This window comes from Chrysochloris asiatica, unplaced genomic scaffold, assembly GCF_000296735.1.
Source record: "Chrysochloris asiatica unplaced genomic scaffold, ChrAsi1.0 scaffold00045, whole genome shotgun sequence".
In the NCBI taxonomy this organism is placed as follows: domain Eukaryota; kingdom Metazoa; phylum Chordata; class Mammalia; order Afrosoricida; family Chrysochloridae; genus Chrysochloris; species Chrysochloris asiatica.
In genome coordinates this window covers 6147013-6171092 of record NW_006408563.1, presented here as the reverse complement: position 1 = coordinate 6171092, position 24080 = coordinate 6147013, and the positions used below count along the sequence as shown (strand labels likewise).

Genomic DNA, 24080 nt, shown 5'->3' with positions numbered 1-24080 from the left:
CAGCATTGATGGACTCAAGCTTGGTAACAGTAGTGAGGTTGGCCCAGGATCGAGCAGTGTTTCGTTCTGCTGTGCATAAGGTCGCTATGGGTCGGCACTGACTCAATGGTACCTAACAACAACAACAGTGTTGTGGGAAGCACATATAAACAAAAGCAAAAGGAAGGGAGAGTAAGACAAAGTGATTAGATTAGTGAGGGTGGCACATTTTTGACAGCTGGAATAACAAGTAAACTGATGAAACAGATTTGATTTCCAATCTATCAGAGCAGGCATTTGTTATAAAAATTGATAGTATCAAACCAGTACTCCTGGCTGAATATTAGACTTGGAGATAAGAACATCCAGGGGTGGTAGAGAAAAGATATTAAATGCTTCTGCAGCTGTAAGAAATGAACATATTAACTTATTTATTCATTGAATTAAGGGATGATCTTCTTTTGATATTAATTTCCAAATGCCACTAAAAGCTAAGTAGAATTTGTATTTGAGTATATCTGTTCAACAAGTGCCAAAGTAATTATGAAGCACGGACTGAATGCCATGCTTTGTTCCTTTAGCTAAAAACATTCAAATTACAGACTTAGGGTTGCCAAAAGGAATTTCAGATGGAAAGCTTAAATACTACATATATGGCAACCTGAATCTGGCCTTGGATTACTGCATTTAACAATAAAAGTTCCACCTACACAGTTGTAAAGAGCGCTTGTGAGGTGATGGTTAAAATGTGTTGCTACTAACCGAATGGTCAATGTTTTGAATTCACCAGTTGCTTTGTGGAGGAAAAACCTGGTGAACTGTTCTGATCAAGATTAGAATTTAGGAATTCTAATTCTACTTTATTATGCAGGGTCAGTATAAGTTAGAATTGACTTGGTAACAACAACAATATAGTTTCTAGGTTAAAAATGATTGTTTGAATAGGTAGGAGTGTTCCATGGAAATAACAATTTGGAATCCTCAGAGATCAGTGGCATATAACGTTGCCACTGTCACTCAAGAAAACAGAACCATTGCTTTCCAAACCCTAAAAACAATGGGCATTCATTTTCATCTCACCAGACTCCCTGGAATAGCTCGTTAAGATACAAGCATAGACAGAGGGTTATGGGAACAAGACTTCCCCTCTGGAGGATTCATCGAACACCAAAATACATATTGGTTATTTTTAGTCTTATCTGAATGTGTTCTGGTCCTGAATTCATAGAAAGTGGAAAGAACTTTAAGACTTTTGGTCTCATTTGCTTATTTCAGGTGAGGCGGCTTAGATCCAGAAGGATACTGTAGTCACAGAGCCTTGCTAGAAACAGAGACAGAATTTGCTCTGGTTTCCTAGGCAACCACCTCATTGCACTGTCTACCATTTTAGTTAGTCTCACACTGGGTTATAAGTCACAATGTGGGCACAAAAGCAGAAATGCTGACAAAAAAAATCATTTTCGTATATAAAAGACAAGTATATCTGCATCTGTGTGTGCACAGAGTGGCCACAGGCACTTTTGTGCCAAGATCTTTGTGGTTTACTTGCTGACACCTTGGCCTCTGGGAGATTTGCTCTGAATAACTCTAAAGGAACTGAGAATCCACTCCCTGATTTTATCTTGTGCCACAAAGACAGTAGCGACACATTGTATATATATATATATATAAAAAAGTTGTGCAACATAATTCACTCTTAGACAAATAAATCCCCAGACAGTATCCCTTTCATTTGACTCTAATGTGGACTGCACCTACCCTCACATTGGCAGTTCTTGTTGCCTTGTTTTTTGCTGACATTGTTTTCTTTATTTTTTTCAAATGAAACAAGCTTTTATGTAGTAGGACCAAAACCCACTGCCATCGAGTTGGCTCTGACTCATTGGGCTTCTGAGACTGTAAATCTTTGCAGGTTTTTTTCTCCTGAGGAGGCGCTGATGAGTTTGAACCACTGACTCTGAGGTTAGCAGCCCAACACTTAGCCCACAGCACCACCAGGGCTCTGCTATTGTATAAGAAAACATCTATATACAAAGGAACATAAACACAGAATTTAATAAATGATTATAAAGTATGTCACTCTTCTACAACACTCTTCACACATCAATAAATAAGGCAATATAATATTACAACTTTATCTTTTTTTCCTTAAATGAAATAAGAAGTTTAATTGCTTTATATTTGAGATCTTATAATTCAAATATATTAACTATGAGTATGTTTCTGTTGTTGCTTTGTTTTCTTGTATGTCTGAATACTTTTGATGATGTACCTATCAGCTCTGGTAGCGTAGTGGTTACGAGTCAGGCTGCCAACCGCAAGGTCAACAGTTCGAAACTACCAGCAGTTCTGCTGGAGAAAGATGAGGCATTCTGCTCCCATAAAGATTTACAGCCTCGGAAACCTTGTACAGGGTCACTATGAGTTGGAACCGACTCCATGGAACTGACTCCACGGTACTTAACAACAACAACAACCTATCATCACATTTAAATATTATTGTGGGAATGATTGGAGGCCTAAGCATTTAATCTTTTCTTCCAGGAATATGTTGCATTTTTATTTTCAAAAGCTTAGGGTTAATAGTCCTAGATCACCTAAAACAAAATTCATGAATTGAGATTTCCTGAAATATCCAAGTTATTAAAAGATGAGCTGTCATCAACATAAGGACTGGCTTATTTCTCATTTACCAGTACATGAAGGGCATAACTCGTTGAAATCCCAGCTTGTTGTCAACATATTATTTTGTTTAAGTCCTAACTTTAAAGACTCTGACAGTAGAAATATCAGAGCCAAAGTTTGAATTTGAGAGATCAGCTCTTAGAATAAAAGCAGCAACCAGGTTGTGATCATATATTTAGGTTCTGGCTCCTTTTTCACTTTTAATCTGGTAATTTGACCTTTTCTCAGCATTTAGTTGTTGTCAGTGGGGGAATTAGCTTGATAGCTGAACACTGGAACACTTGTCCTTAAATATCAAAATCATATCTCTAAGCTGAGACTTTATCCTCAGGTAATATTAAATATAAAAATGAAAGCCTAGAGATATTCTGAATAAGTATTAATTATGAATTGAGATAAAATGAAGGCAACTAGTATAAACAGAATTGTGGCAAATAAACCTGCTTACATATTTCTTATACTATTATAAATTGACCAGTCCTTTCAGTAAGAAATATAGGAATAAACAATTTACAAAATTTCATAATACTTACATAAAAAGTAAATGCTGAAAATTATCCTAATATCCAACATGGAATACGTTAACAGATTATGATAGATCAACATGATGGCATAATATATGGTCATTAAAAAGTATGATTATGATAACTGTTCAAGGCTTTCAACTATGTGGATCATGACAAGCTATAGATCCCACTGCAAAGAATGGGTATTCCAGAATATTTGACTGTGCTTATGAGAAACCTGCACATAGAACAAGAAGCAGTTGTTCAAACAAAACAAGGGATATGCAATGGTTTAAATCAGGAAAGGTGTGCGCCAGGGTGATATTCTTTCACTTACTCAATCTGTATGCTGAGCAAATAATCTGAGAAGCTGGATTATATGAAGAAGAATGTGACACCAGAATTGGAGGAAGACTCGTTAGCAACCTACTTCATGGTGATAATACAACTTTACTTGCTGAAAGCAAAGAGGACTAAGACTATTTAGAAGATAGAAGACCACAGACTTCTATGTGGGTTGCACCTCAATATAAAGAAAACAAAAATCCTCACAACTGAACCAATAAATAACATCATGATAAATGGAGAAAATATTGACGTTGTCAAAGACTTCATTTTACCAGTATCCACCATCAACACTCATGGAAGCAACAGTCATGAAATCAAGTGACATATTGCTTTAGGCATATCTGCCTCACAAGATCTCTTTAAAGTGTTTAAGAGCAAAGATATCAGTTTGAAGGACCAAGGTGTGTCATGGTATTTTCAATAACCTCATATGACTGGGAAATTTGGACACTGAATAAGAAAGACCATAGTAGAATTGGTGCATTTGAATTATGATGCTGGAGAAGAATATTGAAAGTACAGAGAAACAAATAAATCTGTGAAAAAGGAAATACAACCAGAATGCTTCTTAGAAGCAAAAGTGGTGATTTTTCATCTCTCATACTTCGGACATGTTATCAGAAGGGACCAGTCCCTGGAGACGGACATTATGCTGGTAAAGTGGATGGTCAGTGAAGAAGAGGAAGACCTCCAATGAGACGGATTGGCACAGTGGCAGCAGCAATGGTCTCAAGCATAGTAACAATTGTGAGGGTGGGGAAGCACCAGGCAGTGTTTCATTCTGGTGTATATATGGTTGCTGTGAGTTGACACCAACTCAGTGACACCTAGCAACAACAGTGCAAAAAGAAGCATGTTTATGATAAAACATTAAATGACAACAGCTTGTTTGCTGTATAAAATAAGTATAGATCTTGAAGATAAAGAGCAAAAATATAAAAGTAGAATTTCTGTTTCACTGGAGGATGGGGTATTTTTTTTCCCCTAAAAATTCTACACTTGCTATGTAATCTTGTCAAGAATAAAGACAGAGATTCCAAATCTTAGGTAACTGTCATGCTAGTAATTTTTTTTTCTTTCTCAATTTCAGAATAGAGATTTTGTCATATTAAAAAAAGGAAAAACATGAGTAATTTGAATGTATTTAATTTTGTAAGGTGGAGGATCAGAGAAAAAGAGGAAGACGCCCAACGAGATGGATTGGCCAAATGGCAGCATCGATGGACTCAAGCGTGGCAAAAATAGTGAGGTTGGCCCAGGATCGGGCAGTGTTTTGTTCTGCTGTGCATAAGGTCGCTAAGAGTCGGTACTGACTAGATGGCACCTAACTACAAACAACAAAAGTAACTCAGGATTTGTATCCAACTCAAAGTCATTTTCATTTCTTCCTTCTATAATTCCCATGTAGCTCAAAAACAAAACAATCTTAGCTTCCTAGAAGCTTAAAATTTATTTTAAAACCGAACAAAACAAAATGACAAGAAAAAGTAAGCAAAAATCAAGGGTTTTCCCTTAATTGTTGTTGTTGTTAAATGTCGCTGAGCTGGTTTCAATTCATAATGACCCTGTATAGGGTTTCCGAGAAGCGGCTGGTGGGTTTGAACCACTAACCTTGCTGTTAGCAGTCCAGTGCTTATCCTACAGCTCCACACCAGGACTTCTTACCTTTACTGTTGTTAAGTTCCGCTGAGTTGGTCTGACTCATAGTGACCCTATATAGAGTTTCCCAGGATTGGCTGGTGGGTTTGAACCACCACCCTTGTGACTCAAACTGATCAGTGGTCAAGCGCATTATTCCCAGCACACCTTACGTTTATTATCCAGGCTCAAATCAGTTCTCAGTGGGTGAGGTTCAGAGAAGACACGTTGCTATTATTTGGAAATGGTTCATCAGGAGGGGACAATGTAAGTATATGCTTATGTAATCATTAATTTTTAGTTAAAGCTACGTTGTTGTTAAGTGCTGTTGAGTCCGTTCTGATCTATAACGACCCTGTATAGGGTGTCCAAGGAGCGCTGGTGAGCTTGAGCTGCCGACCTTGCGATACAAACCAACCTTATAGTTCAGCACATTACTCCACAGCACCACACCGGGACTTCAGTTGAAGCTTTATGGAACCTTTAAAACTTGTTTTTCCTAAACTACAGTTTGATATATTGCATATTGCATGTGCATATATAGAGTCCTGGTGTGGCACTTTAGAATAAGTGCTAGGCTACTAACCAAAAGGTTAGTTGTTCAAATCCAGCAGTTGCTCCTTAGGAAATCCTTCACAGGGTCTCTATGGGCTGGAACCGACTCGACGGCACACAACAACAAAAGCAACAATATGTATAATAAGCAGGGTTTTTCTAGGGCACACTCTTACCTTTTAGCATGCTCTTTCTTTTTGGAAGTGAAGTTCTTTCATTTTGGTGCAATTGTTAAGTTGTTATGTGTTGTTGAGTAGGTTCTGACCCATAGCGACCCTGTATAGGGTTTCCGAGGAGCAGTTGGTAGGTTTGAACTTCCAATCTTGTGGTTCACAGTGCAGTGCTTATCCTACAGAGCCAAACCAGGAGTACAGCTCTAATGGTGCAATGGTGGTGGTGGTAGTGTGCTATGGAGTTGGTTCCTACTCACAGCAACTCTGCATAATATTTCCAAGGCTGTAAATCTTTACAGGAGCAGAAAGCCTCATCTTTCTCCTGAGGAATGGCTGGTAGTTTCAAACTGCTGACTTTGAGATTAGCAGCCCAACCCATAACTACTATCCTACCAAAGAACCTTATTGGTACAATGTTGTCATTAGGTGCCATCCAGTCAATACTGACTCATAGTGACCCTGGGCCCAACAGGACAAAAGACTGCCAGGTCCTGGGCCAACCTCACAATCATTGCTATGTTTGAGCCCATTGATGCTGCCACTGTGTCAGTCCATATCACTGGGGGTCTTCCTCTTTTTCTCTGACCCTCAACTTTACTAAACATGATATCCTTCTCCAGGGACTGTTCCCTCCAGACAGTATCTCTGAAGTACGAGAGGTGAAGTCTGGCCATCCTGGCTTCCAAGGAGCATTCTGGTTGCACATCTTCCAACACGGATCGATTTGTTCTTTAGCAGTTCATGGTAGTTTCAATATTCTCCTCCACTACTGTAATTCAAATGCATCAGTTCTTTTGCAGTCTTCTTTATTCACTGTGCAACTGTCTCATGCATATGAGGTTATTGGAAATACCATGGCTTGGGGCACCTTAATCCTCAGACTGACATCTTTGCTCTTTAACACTAGAAGTGACGTTATAAAGAGAAATCATTTTATATTAAAATATAATGATGATAATATATTCTTAAAATCTCTCTTTTGCTTTGTTTTTATCCAGGAGAAGTCAATGGTTCTGCCAAGACTGAGATGTTCATATTTCATGACAGAGGTGTGCAGATTATATGCAAACACCCTGAGACTATCCAGCAATTTAAAATGCAGTTGCTGAAAGGACAGCATATCATCTGTGAGCTCTCCAAAACAAAGGACAGTGGGAACGTGGTGTCCACCATTAAGAATCTGGAGTCCTGTCGATCTCAGTTGTCCAATAACAGTGTCTCTTTTTTCCTTTATAACTTGGACAACTCTTATACTAGCTATTACTTCTGCCAACTAACAATTTTAGATCCTCCTCCTTATCGAGTGGAGATTCTTCATGGAGAATATTTGCATGTTTATGGTAAGGCATTGCTTTTATCTTCCTGGCTTAAGAGTACATACTCATACATTTTGATAAAATACTGAAACATGGAAGCATCTTTTGTATTGAAGTTCATTTGAGTGCAGGTGGTGTGGGATACACATTGGGCTGCTAACCGCAAGGTCTGCTGCCGGCTCTTGCAAAGATTTACAGTCTTGAAAATTTTGTGGAACGGTTCTACTGTGTCCTAGAGTGTCGCTATGAGTCAGAATCGACTCAACAGCAGCGGGTTATTTATGATGAAGCTACACAAGGAACAGTGTCCTGGTGAGGTGCTGTGGGTTAAGTGGCTGGACTGCAAGGTCAGTTTGAATTGCACAATCGGCAATTCAAGCTCACCAGTCTCTCCTTGGAAACCCTATACAGGGTTACTATGCATTGAAACTAACTTGATGGCACTTAACAACAGCAACAACATATAAGGAACAATATTATTAAATAACTATTGTTATTAAATAATATAGCATTTAATCATATCGACCACTGAATTAGAGTTGTCATACTATTTTTAAAAAAACATATATCTCATTTATAAGAAAAAAATGAAATAAGAAAACTCCCCAAACCCATAGTTTAATGACTGTTTCCTCTGTTCATCTAAGGTTTAATATTTTGAATTTGTGCTGGGGTTGTGTAATGGAATTGTTGTTGTTAAGTGACATCAAGTCAGTTCTGACCCATAGTGACCCTGTATAGGGTTTCTGAGAAGCAGCTGGTGAGCTTGAACCATCGACCTTGCAGTTCAAATGGCTTTGCAGGTCTGGCACATTAACCCTCAGCACCACACCAGGCCTCTGGAATTAGATGATCGGAAATAATAGTTTTGTGTTATTATTTGCTCCGTATTGTTTCTCTTTTGCAAAAAGAGAGACACGGCATAGCTTTCTATTAACCGTATTTCTAAACATACGTGTACACTGAGTATAAATCTAGTCTTTCAAGCTTTAGTTTCCAGATGTTTGCTATGATATTAACTACCATTCACCAACTATCATTACTGCAATGAAGAAAAGCTTTAGTTAATTAAATAACTTTTTGTGATGCAGTGCTAAAAAGGGATATTTGATTCTCAGAGTTTTTTCTTATCTTTTTTCCAACCCAGAATCACAGCTTGGTTGTCACCTGAAGTTCTGGTTGTCAATCATATGTGCGCCTTTTGTTGTACTCATCATTTCGGGCTGTGTATTTATTTGTTGGCTCACCAAAAAGGTGAGCAATTTTTTCTTGCATCTTCTTACAAAGTAATGTTGATGAGAATCTTGTCTTAGAGTTTAATCATATAGACCACTGAATTAGAGTTAAGTCATAATATTTTTAAAAAACAAATATATCTCATTTATAAGAAAAAAATGAAATAGGAAAAATACTGAAACCCATAGCTTAAAGGCTGTTTCCTCTGAAGTTCACATTGCTCTTACTAAAGTAATTTGACTGCCAGATAGACAGTTCCTTTTCCCCAACATTGCTGTTGTTGAAAAGTGCTGTGGAGTCATTTCCAAGTCATAACTACCCTATATAGGGTTTCAGAGGAGTGACTGGTGGGTTTGAACTGCCAATCTTGTAGTTAGCAGTCTAGTGCTTTTCCTACAGTGCTACACTAGGGTTTCTTGCCCAAGATATACTTACAGATACACTTTATCTATAGAATAAATAAATAACAGAGCTTATTTATTTATTTTATAGATGATTTTACTGCAAAAAGGACTTTATGGCTAACAGTCTGATATATTATTATTGTTTTTTTTTTTAAAGACAAGGATATTGGGGTCAAGGAAAGGCAAAAAGCCTGGAGGAAGGTCAAACATAAAAAGAGAGTATAGCGTGATGGTTACAAATCGGGCTGCTAACCTCAGGGTCAGCACTTCAAAACTACCAGCTGTTCCACGGGAGAAAGATGAGGCTTTCTGCTCCCGTTAAGATTTACAGCCTCGGAAACCCTGTACAGAGTCGCTATGAATTGGAACTGACTCCACGGCACATAACAACAACAACAAGATTCTTAAAAGATATTAAAGGACAGCTACAAATTTGATTCCAGCTTTCTTAAGGGTCAGGACAAAGATGAAAAAGTTAGCTTCAGTACAAATTTCACTCAACTGGTAAAACAAAAACAATCAGTGAAAAAGTCTTACAAGCTACCAATAGTAGCTTAAAAGGAAATGGCCAGTTTTTTCCCATGATAAGTGATTACACTGCCTGCTTTTAAAGAAAACCACGGAAATCTACTCAGAAAGGTTAAAACAACAGTAGTAACCTCAGTTTTCCTTTGTTTTGGTGAGTTTACAGATTATTGCTCTCCTTTCAGCAACTGCCTTTTGAAGTGCTAGATAGATAGTCTATATAATGTGCACACCTCTGTCAGGAACTGTGAACATTTCAGTCTTGATAGAACCATTGCCTTCTCCTGGATAAAAACAAAGCAAAAGAGAGATTTTAAGACTATGTTATCATAATAATTATATTTGAATATAATTATTATAATCTTTCATAGTATAGATTTTGCAATCAAATAATTTACTCAAATTTTCATGCTATGCAAGTATGAGAATATTTAAATACGTGCAAGATGTGGTCCTTGACCAGAGAGTGTGTCTATCTGTGCTAAACTCAAACTTGAAAAGACAGAGAAAAAGGAAGTAAGATAGTCATGGGCACTATGATGGCATAGGGGAAGAGCAGATGACAAACCATGTTTCTGATTTGTTTTCTTTCAGAAGTATCAATCCATCGTGCATGAACCTAACAGTGAATACATGTCCATGGCAGCTGTGAACACAGCGAAAATACCTGTACTCAGAGGTACAGCTCCACTTGGGGATTTGGTCAGGAGTGGGGATGGGGATGTCTTTACATTATGCCTGGGCTTTATTTTTTAACTGTAAAGAAAGGGGAAGTATCTCATAGGCCTAATTTGAAATTTTTTTTTTCTCTGAAAATCTGAATTTTCATTTTAATTGAATTTATGATTTATGTAGTACAAGCAAAAAATGTGTTTGTAACCTACTATTGTATCAAGGATATTTTTCTATTGATATTTTGAAAATTGTGATGATTCTGTAATACTTACTGAAAAGTATATTAAATCACTTTAATGAACATTTATTGAACATCATATAAGAGCAAGCTATTGTGGAGGATGCACATATGGGTGGGGATTTTAACCAAGAGAGATCTGGGCTGGTGGTACAAAAGGGATGAAGGGGAAATTGGCAATGATGTGTCAGTTTCTTGGGGATGTCATATCAAAATACCACAAGTAGGTATATTGTAAGACTAGAAATCTATTGTCTCACAGTTCTGGAGGCTGGGAGTCCTAGATTAGAGTGTCAGTGGGACCATTGTGAAGGAGCCTTGATTGTTGTTGTTGTTGTTAGGTGCCATCAAGTTGGTACTAACTCATAGCGACCCTACGTACAACAGAACGAAACACTGACTGGTCCTGTACCAACCTCACAATCATTGCTACATTTGAGTCCATCGCTGCTGCCCCTGTGCCAATCGATCTCATTGGGGGTCTTCCTCTTTTTCTCTGAGCCTCCATTTTACCAAATGTGATATCCTTCTTCAGGGACTGGTCCCTCCTGACAACATATCTGAAGTATGAAAGATGAAGTCTGGTCTTCCTGGCTTCCAGTGAGCACTCTGGTTGTACTTCTTCCAAACAGATTGGTTTGTTCTTTTGGCAGTCTGTGGTACTTTTAATACTCTCCTTTAACACCATAGCTCAAATGTATCACTTTTTCAACAGTCTCCCTTACTCATTGTCCAACATATGAGGTTATTGAAAATACCATGTCTTGGATCAGGAACATTTTAGTCGTCAAACTGGCATCTTTGTTCTTCAACACTTGAAAGATGTCTTGTGCAGAAGATTTGTCTAATGCAATATGTTGTTTGATTTCTGACTGCTGCTTCCCCGAGTGTTGGTTGATTCGAGCAAAATGAAATTTTTGAAAGCTTCAATCTTTTCTCCATTTATATGGATGATATTTACTGGTTCAGTAGTGAGGACTTTTGTTTTATTTACATTGAGGTGTAACCCATATAGAAGGTTATGGTCTTTGATCAGTAAGTGTTTTAAGTCTTCACTTACAGCAAGAAAGCTTGCATCATCTGCATTTCCCAGGTTGTTAATGAGCTTTCCTCCAATCCTGATGCCATGTTTTTCTTCATATAATCCAGTTTCTTGGATTATTTGCTCAGTATATAGATTGAATAAGTATGGTGGAAGAATACAACCCTGTCACACCTTCCCTAATTTTAAACCGTTTGGTGAACCTTTGCTCTGTTCGAACAACTGACTCTTGTTGGTCTATGTATAGGCTTCTTATGAGCAAAGTGAAGTGTTCTGGGAATACTCATTCTCCACAATGCTATCCATAGTTTGTCATGATTCACACAGTCTAATGCCTTTGCATAGTCAGTAAAGCACAGATAAACATCTTTCTGATATTCTCTGCTTTCAGCTAAGATCCATCTGATGTCATAATGATATCCTTCATTCCGCTTCTGTCCTCTTCTGAATCCTGCTTGAACCTCTGGAAGTTCTCTGTCAATGTATGGTTGCAGCCATTTTTTAGTTACCTTTAAAAAAAAAAAATTTGCTTGCATGGAATATTAATGATATTGTCCAATGATTTCCACATTCTGTTGGGTCACCTCTCTTTGGAAAGAGCACAAATATGGTTCTCTTTCAGTCATTGGCCAGGTAGGTGTCTTCCAGATTTCTTGACATTGATGAGAGTGATTGCCTCCTGTGCTTTGTCAGTTTGTTGAAAGATTTCAGTTTGTATTCCATCAGTTCCTGGAGTCTTGTTCTTTGTCAATGACTTCAATACACCTTGGAATTCTTCTTTCAGGATCATTGGCTCTTGATCATATGTTACATCTTGAAATCGTTCAACATCGACTATTGCTTTTTGGTACAGTGAATCTGCGTATTCCTCCTATCTTCTTTTTACGCTTTCTGCATCATTCAATATTTTTCCATAGAATCTTTCAATAATGCCAGTGCCCTGGTAGTGTAGTGGGTTATCAGCTGGGTTGCTAATTGCAAAGTCAGTACTTCAAATCTACCAGTCACCTCCGTGGGAGAAAGATGAGGCTTTCTGCTCCTGTAAAGATTTATAGCCTTGGAAACCCTATATGAGGGTCACTGTGAGTCAAAAACAACTCAGTGCCACATAGCCACCACCACCACCACCAGGGCTTCAATTGGAGTTTTGGTGTAGTCTATAGGATAAGCACTGTATGCTAATCACAATGTCAGTGGTTCAAATTTACCAACCACTCTTTGAGTCAGAACAAAAACAGGCCAAGATCTCCCTTAAGGCCCTAGGGAAAGATCCTATTGTATCTCTCTGGCTTCTGGTAGCCCCAGGCCTTTGTTGGATTGTAGCTGCATTTTCACCTGGCGTTCTTCCTCCTGTGTCTGTCTGCTCTTTCTTTTATAAAGACAACACATATTACATTAAATAACTTGTTCCTGTGAAGATTTATAGCCTCAGAAACCCTATACAGGGATGCCCTGAATTGGAATAAACACAACAGCAACAATATAAATTTAACTGATAGCATCTCCAAAGATTCTGTGTCCAAATAAGGTCACATCATAGTATTGGAGATAGGATTTCAATATATCATTTTAGAGGTTACAGTTCAATCAATAGCATTTGATGAAAAGAGCATGCAAGTTTAGAGAACTTGGATAGCCCCATTAGTCTGTCAGTAAGGTGGAAAGTTGAGCTTTTTTGTTAGTGCTGACAGGTTGAGGAAAATCTAAAAAGTAGAAGCATTCACAGTGAAACATCTATTAAGTCTATGTCTTTGCTATTAGAATGACACGAGAAAAGCAATGAGGCAGTTGTTGCTAGTTGCCATCGAGCTGATTCCAGATCATGGCGAGTCAATATGTGGAGTAGAAGTGCTCCATAAGGTATTCAAGGTTGTGACCTTGAGAAAAGCAGATCACCAGTCTTGTCTTCTGAGGTACTCTGCTGCTGTTAGGAGCTGTCAAGTAGGCTTGGCATCATAGCAACCCTCTATTCAATAGAATAAAATGCTATCCTGACAATTATTGTTATGTTTAAGCCTATTGTCACTGCCTCTATGCAAATCCTTCTCATTGGGAGTCTTCCCCATTTTTTGCTGACTTTCCATTTTACTTTACCAAACATGATGTGCTTCTCAAGAGACTGATCTCTCCTGACAACATGTCCAATGCATGAGAAACTCAGTTCACCGTTCTGGCTTCTATGGAGCATTGTGTCTATATTTCTTCCAAGACAGATTTGTGTGTTCTTCTGGCGGTCCATGGTACTTTCGATATTCTTCACCAACATGATAATTGAAATGCACCAAGTCTTGTCCAGTCTTCCTTAATTATTGCACAACTTTCATGTGCATTTGTGATGATTGAAAATGCCATGGCTTGGGTCAGGCATACCTTAGTCCTCAAAGCAACATCTTTTCTCTTTAATGCTTTAAAGAGGTCTTTTTCAGCAGATGTGCTCAATGCAATATGCCATATGATTTCTTGACTGCTGCTTCCATAAGCATTGATTGTGAACCCAAGCAAATTAAATCCTTGACAATTGAAATCTTTTTTCCTTTTATCATGATGTTGTTTATTTGGTTTAGTTGTGAGGATTTTTGTTTTCTTTACATTGAGTTGTACTCCATACTGAAGCCTGCATCTCTTTGATCTTCATCACTAAATGCTTCAAGTCCTCTTCGCTGTTAGCAAAAAAGCTTGTGTGATCTGCATATTGAGTATTGTTACTGAGTCTTCATCTACTTTTGATGCTGGACTCTTTATCATATATTCCAGTTTCTCAAATTATTTGCTCAGCATCCAGATTGAATAAGTATGGTGAAATGTTGCATCCCTGGTACACACCTTTCTTCGTTTTAAATCATGCAGTGTCTGCTTGTTCTGTTTGAACAACTGCTTCTTTTTCTATATACAGGTTCTGCATGAGGACAGTTAAGTGTCTGGATTTCCCATTTTTTAAATGTTATCTATAGTTTGTTATGATCCATATAGCTGAATGCCTTTGCATAGTCAATAAAACCCAAGTAAGTATCTTTCTGGTATTCTCTGCTTTCAGCCAACATCTATCTGATATCAACAGTGACATTCCTTGTTCCATGTCCTTTTCTGAATTCCCTGGAATTTCTGGCAGCTTCTTGTTGTATTGCTGCAACCATTAAAAAAACCTTCAGTAATATTTTATAGTATGTGATCTTAATGAACCTGAACTTGTCTATGAGAAATTGATGGTCTTTACCACAGTTGGCTCCAGCTTTGTTTTGACTGATGATAATGAGCTTCTCCATTGTCTCTTCACACATATGTAATCAATTTGTATATTCTATGTATTCCATTTGATGAGGTCCATGTGTATAGTCACCATTTATGTTGTTGAAAAAATGTAATTGCAATAAGAAAGACATTGGTATTACAAAATTCTATCTCTGTCTCATTTTGAGTTGTGCCCCATCAGCTAATTGAAAGTTTGCTCCATTCATGATGTCATTAAGGTAGAGTCTATTTGGAGAAGGCAGCTCTTCCCCTGTCATATTTTGAGTGTCTTCCAACCTGAGAGACTTCTCTTCTAGCACTATATCAGACAATATTTCATTACTATTCATAATGTTTTCAGGGGTCAATCCCTCAGAAGTGGATTGCCTAGTCCTTCTTACTATGGGAAGCTCCAGTGAAACCTGACCATCATGGGTGACACTGCTGGCATTTGAAACACCAGTATCATAGCTCCAGTATTCCAGCAGTATTCCAGCTACCACTACAACAAACTAAGACGTGGGATATTTTGTCTTAGATTGCGTATAAGAACCTGAAACAAGGACTTAGATGCAGGTAGTTTATTAGGGATCCTGGGAAGTAGTGAGGGAAATGGGGAAAGAGGACAGGCCAGTAAAGGCTGCATTATATCCAGGACACGGGGTCTTGGTTTCATTGGGACCTCAGCAATGTGTGCAGACTTTGTAATGAGAGGCTTTTAAGAACTCTTCTATTGAATGGTGGGAATTGTAGGTATTTAACCACAGGCTCTGGGTGTCACTGGTTTGGGTTTGCATCTAGGGGGCATTAACTCTACTCATCCCTGGGTTATGTGTATGTGTGTTTATGAAAGTCAGAGAAAAGGGGTAACCTTTTGGAGGGTATTTGCACATGAAGAGCTTTGTAAGAGTTATTCTAAAATTCTTTTTACAGATGGGCACCTAGCGTGAATAACTTTGGCCAGATCTCCACAACTTGAAGTGCAAGATTCTCTCCTTCCCTGGAGCACAGTCTGAATTGATTTGACATACATCTTCTGCTGGTGTTTTCTTTAATGTGGACCAGTGACTCTATCAGTCAACAGGGATTTATTGTAATAGACTGCCTCTGTACTACTGAGTTATCTCAAAACAAACACCTTCCTGCAAAGAATTTTCTAGAAAGACCAGCTTTTGTGTGCTCAGCAAATAGACCTCATTGGGGAGGGATCCCTGTCTTCCACATCTGCTCCTAGGAATGCAGCAACCAACAAAACACACACACACACATAGTTAATGTGCTAAATCTACAAAGCAAATGAGCAGCCAACGGCCAGCATCTGTCCACATATCACTCATAGACTACTTCTTTCTGTAGAAATGAGCATTCCTTTTAAAATCAGATAGTAAAGGGAAATGCTTCAAATCATAGCTATTTTATTCTTGTTTTATTATGTTTTATATTGTACTAATATGGTAGCATAGTGGTTACAAATTGAGCTGGGAACCACAAGGTCAGCAGTTCGAAACTACCAGCTGTTCCATGGGAGAAATATGAGGCTTTCTGCTCCTGTAAAGACATACAGCCTCGGAAACCCTGTACAGGGTTGCTATGAGTTGGAACCGACTCCACGGCACATAACAACAACAACAATACAAAAATACACAATAATCTCTTGTTCAGCTTTGGATATTTTAGAATTCCAATTGACCATCCCACCAATAGTTAATACCTTCTCTTGTCCTCAGATTTACTTACTCAAATACTTGTATGTGACTACTTTATTAATCAACAACAAACAAAAAACATACAAAAAACTAACTGAAACCATTGTCAATGAATAGATTCTGACACCTGGTGACCTTATGTGCCACAGGGCAGAACTCTGCTCTGTTGGATTTTCTTGGCCTTTATCTTTACAGAGACAGATTACCAGACCTTTGCTCCCTGACACCATTGGATGAATTTGAACCACTAACATTTTGGTTCATAGTCAAGCACAAACTGTGCCATCTAGGAGACTGACTACTTGATAGTTACTCTGATAAATCTGGAAATGATTTTTACATTATTTTCCTCTGCTGCTCAAATAATATACAATGTATATACTGTCACAGCCTAATCGATATAATTTATCTACATTCTCCCTTTAAGAGTATAGTTACCCTAGAATCATTTGATTTCCCAGATTCAGTGAAAATGGTTGACTTTGTTAGCATTGGTGGTAGGAACATTGCCCAGAATCAAATACAACTTCTCATTATCATCCTGTATACTATCATTATGTATGTTTTCATGGTGCTATTAATTCCCAGATCTATGATTTTTATAGATCAGATTAAAATTGTCAGCAAGTAAACAAACACAACCATCTTTAACTGTCAAAGATTCTCCTGGGGTAGAGCCAATTATCCATTCAGCACAAAAGCTGAAGCTACTATAGGTTGCTGCCAAACTATACTCTGGTTTTAACAGGTTAAAATGGAGAAATTCCATTTCCTGAGCCTGGGGCAGTCCGCCAGACCCTGAAATGAATTCCAAGGTCCCAGACTTCTCAGAGCCAGGGACAATCTGGTGCTGTTGATCCTAGAGATTGAAGTCATCCTGAGCACCATAGCTGAGAACTGTGAAGCACAGATTCACTAGGAGACCAGGATGATCCCACAGACTTAGCAAACATCCAGCACAGAACCTGTCCCTGGGTCTTCCATTTCGCTGGAAAGATTCTTACCTATGTGTAAACCTGTCCCTGGGTCTTCCATTTCGCTGGAAAGATCCTTACCTATGTGTAAACCTGTCCCTGGGTCTTCCATTTTGCTGGAAAGATTCTTACCTATGTGTAACAAGTGATTATTCTTAGTTGAAGTATTGTCTTGATATGCTGTCTGCAGGCCCAAGGCTTCTGAAGTAACTAATGCATATGCAACATTTTAAATGTTACATAAAGTGGGGTTATTAAGTTGTTTTAAAAGCTAAAGTTACTTGCCTCTAGTTTACTTTACAAGTGAGCTCCTATGTACCATTATGCATGCCTATATTATTTTAAGTATGTGTAATGTGGATGTGTACAGTATAGTACTGAATTTGTAATTTGAATCAAGTGTTATGTACTCTGTTTACAGATGACTTAGACAACTTGTCTGGCTGGGCAGAGGTGTATAAGGAGTAAATTGCAGAACCATATCAGTGTGTGTGAGGGGAAACAGCCTTCTTGTGGCATCCCTGGCTTGGCTGCCCAAACTCTGCCCTGCAGTTTCCTTATCCTCAAATTGGATATTGCAATTACTAAAGAACAAAATTTCTGTGAAGTAAAAAAATAAAAAATAAATAAATTGTAAGAGGATTCACTTATTAAATAGGTTTTAGCACTAATAGTAAACTAAAGAATAAACATTTGATACCTAGCAACTGAAAATACCTCAGTGTTTTCTTTGTGTGTTTGTGTGTGTGATATTTACCTTAGTTAGCGGTTGCAAACTTGACCTTGAATTTTAAGGTGTTTGCTTGGAGCAGTTGCTTTTTCTATTTTTCTTCCTTTCTTTTTGTTTTTTACCCTACCACTATCTTTCTTTCCTTCTTTTAAAAAAATGTTTGAAATAGCAACTTAAAAGAATTGAAAATATCGCAAGAGGACTGTTCTTGAATACATTTCTAACCCTAATAGCCTATCACCTCTGAGTACTTCAGTATGTATTTCCTATAAACAAGAACATTCTCCTCCTTACCACAATACAGCCATCAATACCAGACAATTGAAATTGATAACTTGATAATATTTAATCCTCAGACTTCATTCAAGGTTTGCCAGTTGTTCCAACAATGCACTTTATAGCAAATAATTTCAGTCAGAATCTTCCTTGGAATTTAGTTGTGTCTGTAGTATCCTTCAGTCTGGACACTTTCTTACTCTAGACTTTCATGACACTGGCAATTTTAAAGATTATGAACCAATAGTTTTGAAGAAATTACACCATAGAGAGGTGACCCAATGGAACGCGGAAACCATCAGACAGTATCTTTGATATCTCATGCGAGTAAAGTTTTACTAAAGGTAATACAGAATTGGCTGCAAGCATACATTGACAGAGAACTTCCAGAGGTTCAAGCTGGATTCAGAAGAGGCCATGGAATGAGGGATATCACTGCTGATGTCCAATGGATATTGGTTGAAAGCAGAGAATACCAGAAAGATGTTTACCTGTGCTTTATTGACTATGCAATGGCTTTCGATTGTGTGGATCATGACAAGCTATGGACAACATTGCGAAGTATGAGTATTCTGGAACACTCAACTGAGCTCATGAGGTATCTGTACATGGACCAAAAGGCAGTTGTTCAAACAGAACATGGGAACACTGAATGGTTTAAAATGGAGAAAGATGTGTGACAGGGTTGTATTCTTTCATCATATTTATTCAACCTGTATGTTGAGCAAATAATCCAAGAAGCTGGGTTATATGAAGAAAAATGTGGTTGGTATCAGGATTGGAGGAAGACTCATTAACAACCTGTGATATGCATATGACACAACCTTGCTTGCTGAACGTGAAGAGGACTTAAAATATTTATGAAGATCAAAGAGCTCAGACTTCAGTATGGATTGCATCTCAATGTAAAGAAAACAAAAATCTTCACCACTGGACCAATAAATAACATTCTTATCAATGGAGAAAAGATTGAAGTTGTCAAGGACTTCATTCTTCTTGGATCAATTATCAACACTCATGGAAGCAGCAGTCAAGAAATCAAATGACGTATCGCATTAGGCAAATCTGCTCCACAAGACCTTTTGAAAGTGTTGAAGAGCAAAGATGTCAGTTTGAGGACTAAGATGCACCTGACCCAAGCCATGGTATTTTCAATAACCTCATATGTATGAGAAAGCTGGACAGTGAATATGGAAAACCATACAAGAATTGATGCTTTTGAGTTATGGTGTTGGAGGAGAATACTGCAAGTACCATAGTCTGCCAAAAGAACCAACAGATCTGTGTTGGAAGAAGTGCAGCCAGAGTGCTCCTTGGAGGCCAGGATAGCCAAACTTCGTCTCTCATTCTTCGGACATATTGTCAGAGGGACCAGTCACTGGAGAAGGATATCATGTTTGGTAAGGTGGAGAGTCAGAAAAAAAGAGGAAGATCCCCAGTGAGGTGGATTGGCCAAGTGGCAGCATCAATGGGCTCAAGTGTGGCAACAATTGTGATGTTGGTCCAGGACCAGGCAGTGTTTCATTCTGTTGTGCATAGGGTCAGTATGAGTCGGTACCGACTCGATGGCACCTAACAACAACAACTACAATTTTGTAGACTGTCCCTCAATTTGGGTATTCTGGTGTTTTTTCCATGATCAAAATCAAATTCTTTATTTTTGACAGAAATACACAGAAGTATTTTCTTTTCATTGTATTTTATTAGGAGCATTTTGAGAATCATTGTTCTTTTTACACAGTGTTTGATTTCTGTCAAATAACATTGTCTACCACATTACTCCTGAGTCTCCGAAGAAAGTCACTTAGAGACTAAGGTCTTTGTTGGGAGTTCCCCTATGAATGCTTCTTTACAATCCCAACCAGGGTTTCCTATACTTAGCATGTTCTACCTTTGTCTCTAAGCCTCTCTTTCTGAACGTCCACATCCCTTACATTTTCTTTGGGCTCTTTTCTTGGCTAGTGGACCACATTCCAAGTCTAAGACAAGCAGACGTGAGTAGAGTTTTAGGTTGAAGGTCATTACTCTTAGTTGTGTGGGTGCTGGGGTAGAGGAAGGACAGGGAGTTTGGGCTTCTGTCCCATGGGCTATGATGAAGTAAAGTCCTTCAGTTTCAGCTTCTTTTTCATAATTCCACTGAAAGATGCTGTAGAACTAGTGGCTTCCTTGCTATTTGGTACACCCCTGAACAAGAAGCTATAGTTGGGAGTCTGTACTGTCTGAACTCATGCTAAGAAAACCGTGTTCTCTTACATAGCTAGGATCTTGCCCTGCGCTTGGTACCAGTGGGTCTCCATCACTATGAAACAAAGTTTTTCCTTGCTGCATTTGGAAGAGTTTGCCAGAATCCTAAAAGAAGTTGTCTTTAGCTTTCAATGACTCTTCACTATCATGTGGGACATAGGATAGATTTAATTAAATAATTTTGTGTCAGAGTTTCTCCTTTAATGGGATCCAGGATGGGGGTCTTCTATTTTCCTTCATCCCATGACATGTATTAAATGCCATGGTATCTGAATTGATTTCCTAGCAAGAGCCAAGAAAAATAGCTATTTCTGGGAAGCACTCCTCTTTTAACATAAAGAAACCCTAGTGAATGAACATGAGAAATATGGGAACCATTGACCATCTTCTAGCTGAACTTTGATTTAATCTAACATTTTCCAAAGAGTGCTTTGAGTGTGCATCCTATAGTTATATTAGGAACAAAGGAGTGATTTAAAACAATCAAATGTCTCCTAATCCTTCCCTTCACATCCTAAAGAAACAATGACTTTTTGTTGAATTCTAGATTTAAAATAAAATGTTTTGATCTTGACAGTCCAGATTTTCAAATGTTTAGAATAATCAGTTATAGGCTATTGTGGCTGATGTTAAGTGCTGTTGAGTCAGTTGCAACTCATAGTGACCCTGTATAGGATTTCTGAGGAACGGCTGGTGAGTTTGAACCACTGACCATGTAGTTCAAACCAACCTTTTGGTCCAGTGCTTTATCCTACAATACCACACCAGGACTCCAATCAGTTGTATGGGTAATATCGAGTTTGATTACAAGGGGCTTCAGGAAGTTTGTGGAAAATGCAATTAAAACATACTCAAAGTTTTTCATTAACATTTTGAAGTCCTCTACTATTTGTAAAGCTCAGCAGCGTAGAGGCGCCTCAACCACAGAATGTTAGTGCTGGAGAGAACCTTGATAACCTCCAGTATAACTTCATGGTGGGTCCGAAGAAGTGAAATGATTGACCCATGGTTATTGGTGTGGTGCTGTAGGGTAAGCACTGGATTGCAAGGTAGGTTTGAACAGCAGATTTGGTAGTTCAAATGCACCAGTCACTCCTCAGAAACCCTATACAAGTTCGCTGTGAGTCAGAAGCAACTTGATGGCATTTAACAACAACAACAATAACACATATCCAGTTAATGTCTGAAGCTGACCAGAAATGGTACCACTTCTCTCTGAGTCCATCATTTATTTCCACTTGATTTATTTATCTTACCCAGTCTAACTTCACATATTTTATATCCTTTCCCTAACAACAGGATTCACGTTCCACTTTTTTATCCCATTCTCTTCCACTCACAGGTGAACCCTGGGACAAGGATACAGGAGGTGGAGGAAATGTTCTAGGTGGGAACTGAGCTAAGCTGTGGTAAAGCAGCATTGCTCTTCACCAAGAATTCTCTCCCTCCTGACTAAGCACACCCTCTCCAACAAAGTTCTCGCAAATCCCTTCTCTCCTCTCACTCAATGGCAGTGGTGTTAACCCTCCTTCTTTGTGAATTAAGTGAAAATTTACAGAGCAGATCGTCAGGTTTACATTCAACAAATCATATACTTTGTTTCATTACAATGATTATAATCCCTTCCATGTACCATCAGTTAACAGTATTGCTCTCTATTCATTTTAGTTTAGATTTTATTTAAAAAAAACAAACAAACAAACACTCAGGCATATATAATAATTTATACCACCAAAGGGCACATTCTGCAAGTCTGCCTCCTGGCCACCAGCTCTCAGTTCCTCTCTTTCCATGAATCTAGAGTCCTCAGCTGCTCCCTCTCTCCATGTTCCCACCTCTGCCTCCATCTCTGGGGTCACAGCGTCTCTGGATAAGGTTCCTCATTCCACTTGTGCTCTTCTCCCTTGATGGTCCTAGGGTCCTCTATTTCTGGACTGTAAGATTAACTACTCCTTCAGTTTTGTTACAAAACTTCTACCTTTACAATTGTGACAGTTGCAATTAGTCATGATAACAATGACTCACTATTGAATCATTAAGAATCTCATTCCCACTTCCTTTTACCAGAACCATCTAGACAACATGAAAATATTCAGTGGGAACTCTATCTTCCTCCACACACTCTTAAACTAAACTCCCTCTTGAAACCTTGTAAGCCAGTCACTTCGTATCTTTATCACACCTTCATTTTAGGTAGCCAGTGTCCAAATTGCCCATCCCTATCTACCCTGTATACAGAGGTGATAGCATTGATACTTGATGTGAAGACTCCTTCCCTCTCTGTTGGTATTTTGAGCTACTAACTCCATGAGTTTAGGTCAAAACCATCAAATTGTAGCAATTTACCCTCATTTCCCTTATCAAAAAAATTTTTTTTTTTTTTTAATCTTCCTCTAGTCAAGTTCTGATTATCAAGCCATTGAAGCTATGTCAAATGGGTACTATCAGCAAATTTGGGTATTCTTGTGTGTCTCCCCTCACTTCAGATCAGCTAGATGCTTCACTCTCAGCTCTAGTCCTCTGTGGCTATGTCCTTGCCCATGGGCTCAGGAGTCCCCAGGTCTCACAACACTTTGGACCAACCAGCCCTTCCTCTTCTCTCTCTCATCTCCAGGTCAACAGGAGTATGGAGCATGATTGAACTCAGCCCATTTCTTCATTGCTGCTTTCCCCCTCTTCCACTCATCAGTAGACCAATGTGGTTGCCAGCAAACTTACATGTCTGCTCAACTGTTCCCTTTGAGTTTCAGTCTTACTGTGGGGTATGTCCTGAAGGAACTTGATTGCTTGCCTTGATGGCTTCCCAGCGAACAACTTGCTTATTCTTGTGTAGCAAATCATACTACCACTTTGTTTCGGGTTTTTCCTGATGATCTTTCTTTGAAGATGTATCTTCTGTCACTCTAGCTGTTCCAGGCTGGTCTGCTTGTCCTTCCTAGTGGGAATGTCCCAACACAGAAGGTTCTGGATGGGGCTCAGGATTCCACCTAAGGTCCTATACACTGCAAAGTCTCTGCAAGAGGGCTATTTCACTGGGCAAATTCTAGAACCCCTTTTAGGTATTCCAATCAGTTATAGGCTGAAGACGGGCTTACACACTTCCTGTAATTATGTTTCCCGACATTCCTTTGTATCCCACTCAAGTGTGTATTTTACAACACTAGGTGAGGTAAACCAATATACAAGCATCTTATTATTATTTCTCCTCTTCACACTATGCCTCCATCCCTGTATCACAGAGCCCTGTTGTTTCAAGGTTGAGCATGCATCATTATTTACATCTGTCCCATTTAGCCCATGCAAACCTGTCTCATTGTTCCCCTATCTACTTTGTTCTTCCACCCCTCCCCTTTCTAGTGTATTTATTGCCCTCCACAACACCCAAACTGTGATGTGTCTGCCCCCTACCCTGTGCTCTACTGTTGCCTCCCTCAACCTTCCCCTAAACCCCCACTCCATCCCCACTGATAATCAACAAAGAATTTTTTTTTTACCTTTTAGTATGGGTATCTTTTCTTAAGCTTTTACAATAATGGCCTTATGCAATATTTGTCCTTTTGTGACTAACTAATTTCACTTAGCATAATGTCCTCAAAGTTCAT

The 24080-nt window shown here is 38.6% G+C and overlaps 1 protein-coding gene across 1 annotated transcript in view; it reads left to right on the top strand.

Annotated features, from left to right (window-relative positions):
• ICOS (inducible T-cell co-stimulator) overlaps window positions 1-24080 on the top strand; it is a 95123-nt gene that overhangs the window by 1827 nt on the left and 69216 nt on the right. Inside the window, exons 2-4 of the mRNA XM_006862022.1 lie at window positions 6883-7224; window positions 8348-8454; window positions 9960-10067. Coding sequence (XP_006862084.1) covers window positions 6883-7224; window positions 8348-8454; window positions 9960-10067 — 557 coding nt within the window. The remainder of the gene's footprint in view (window positions 1-6882; window positions 7225-8347; window positions 8455-9959; window positions 10068-24080) is intronic.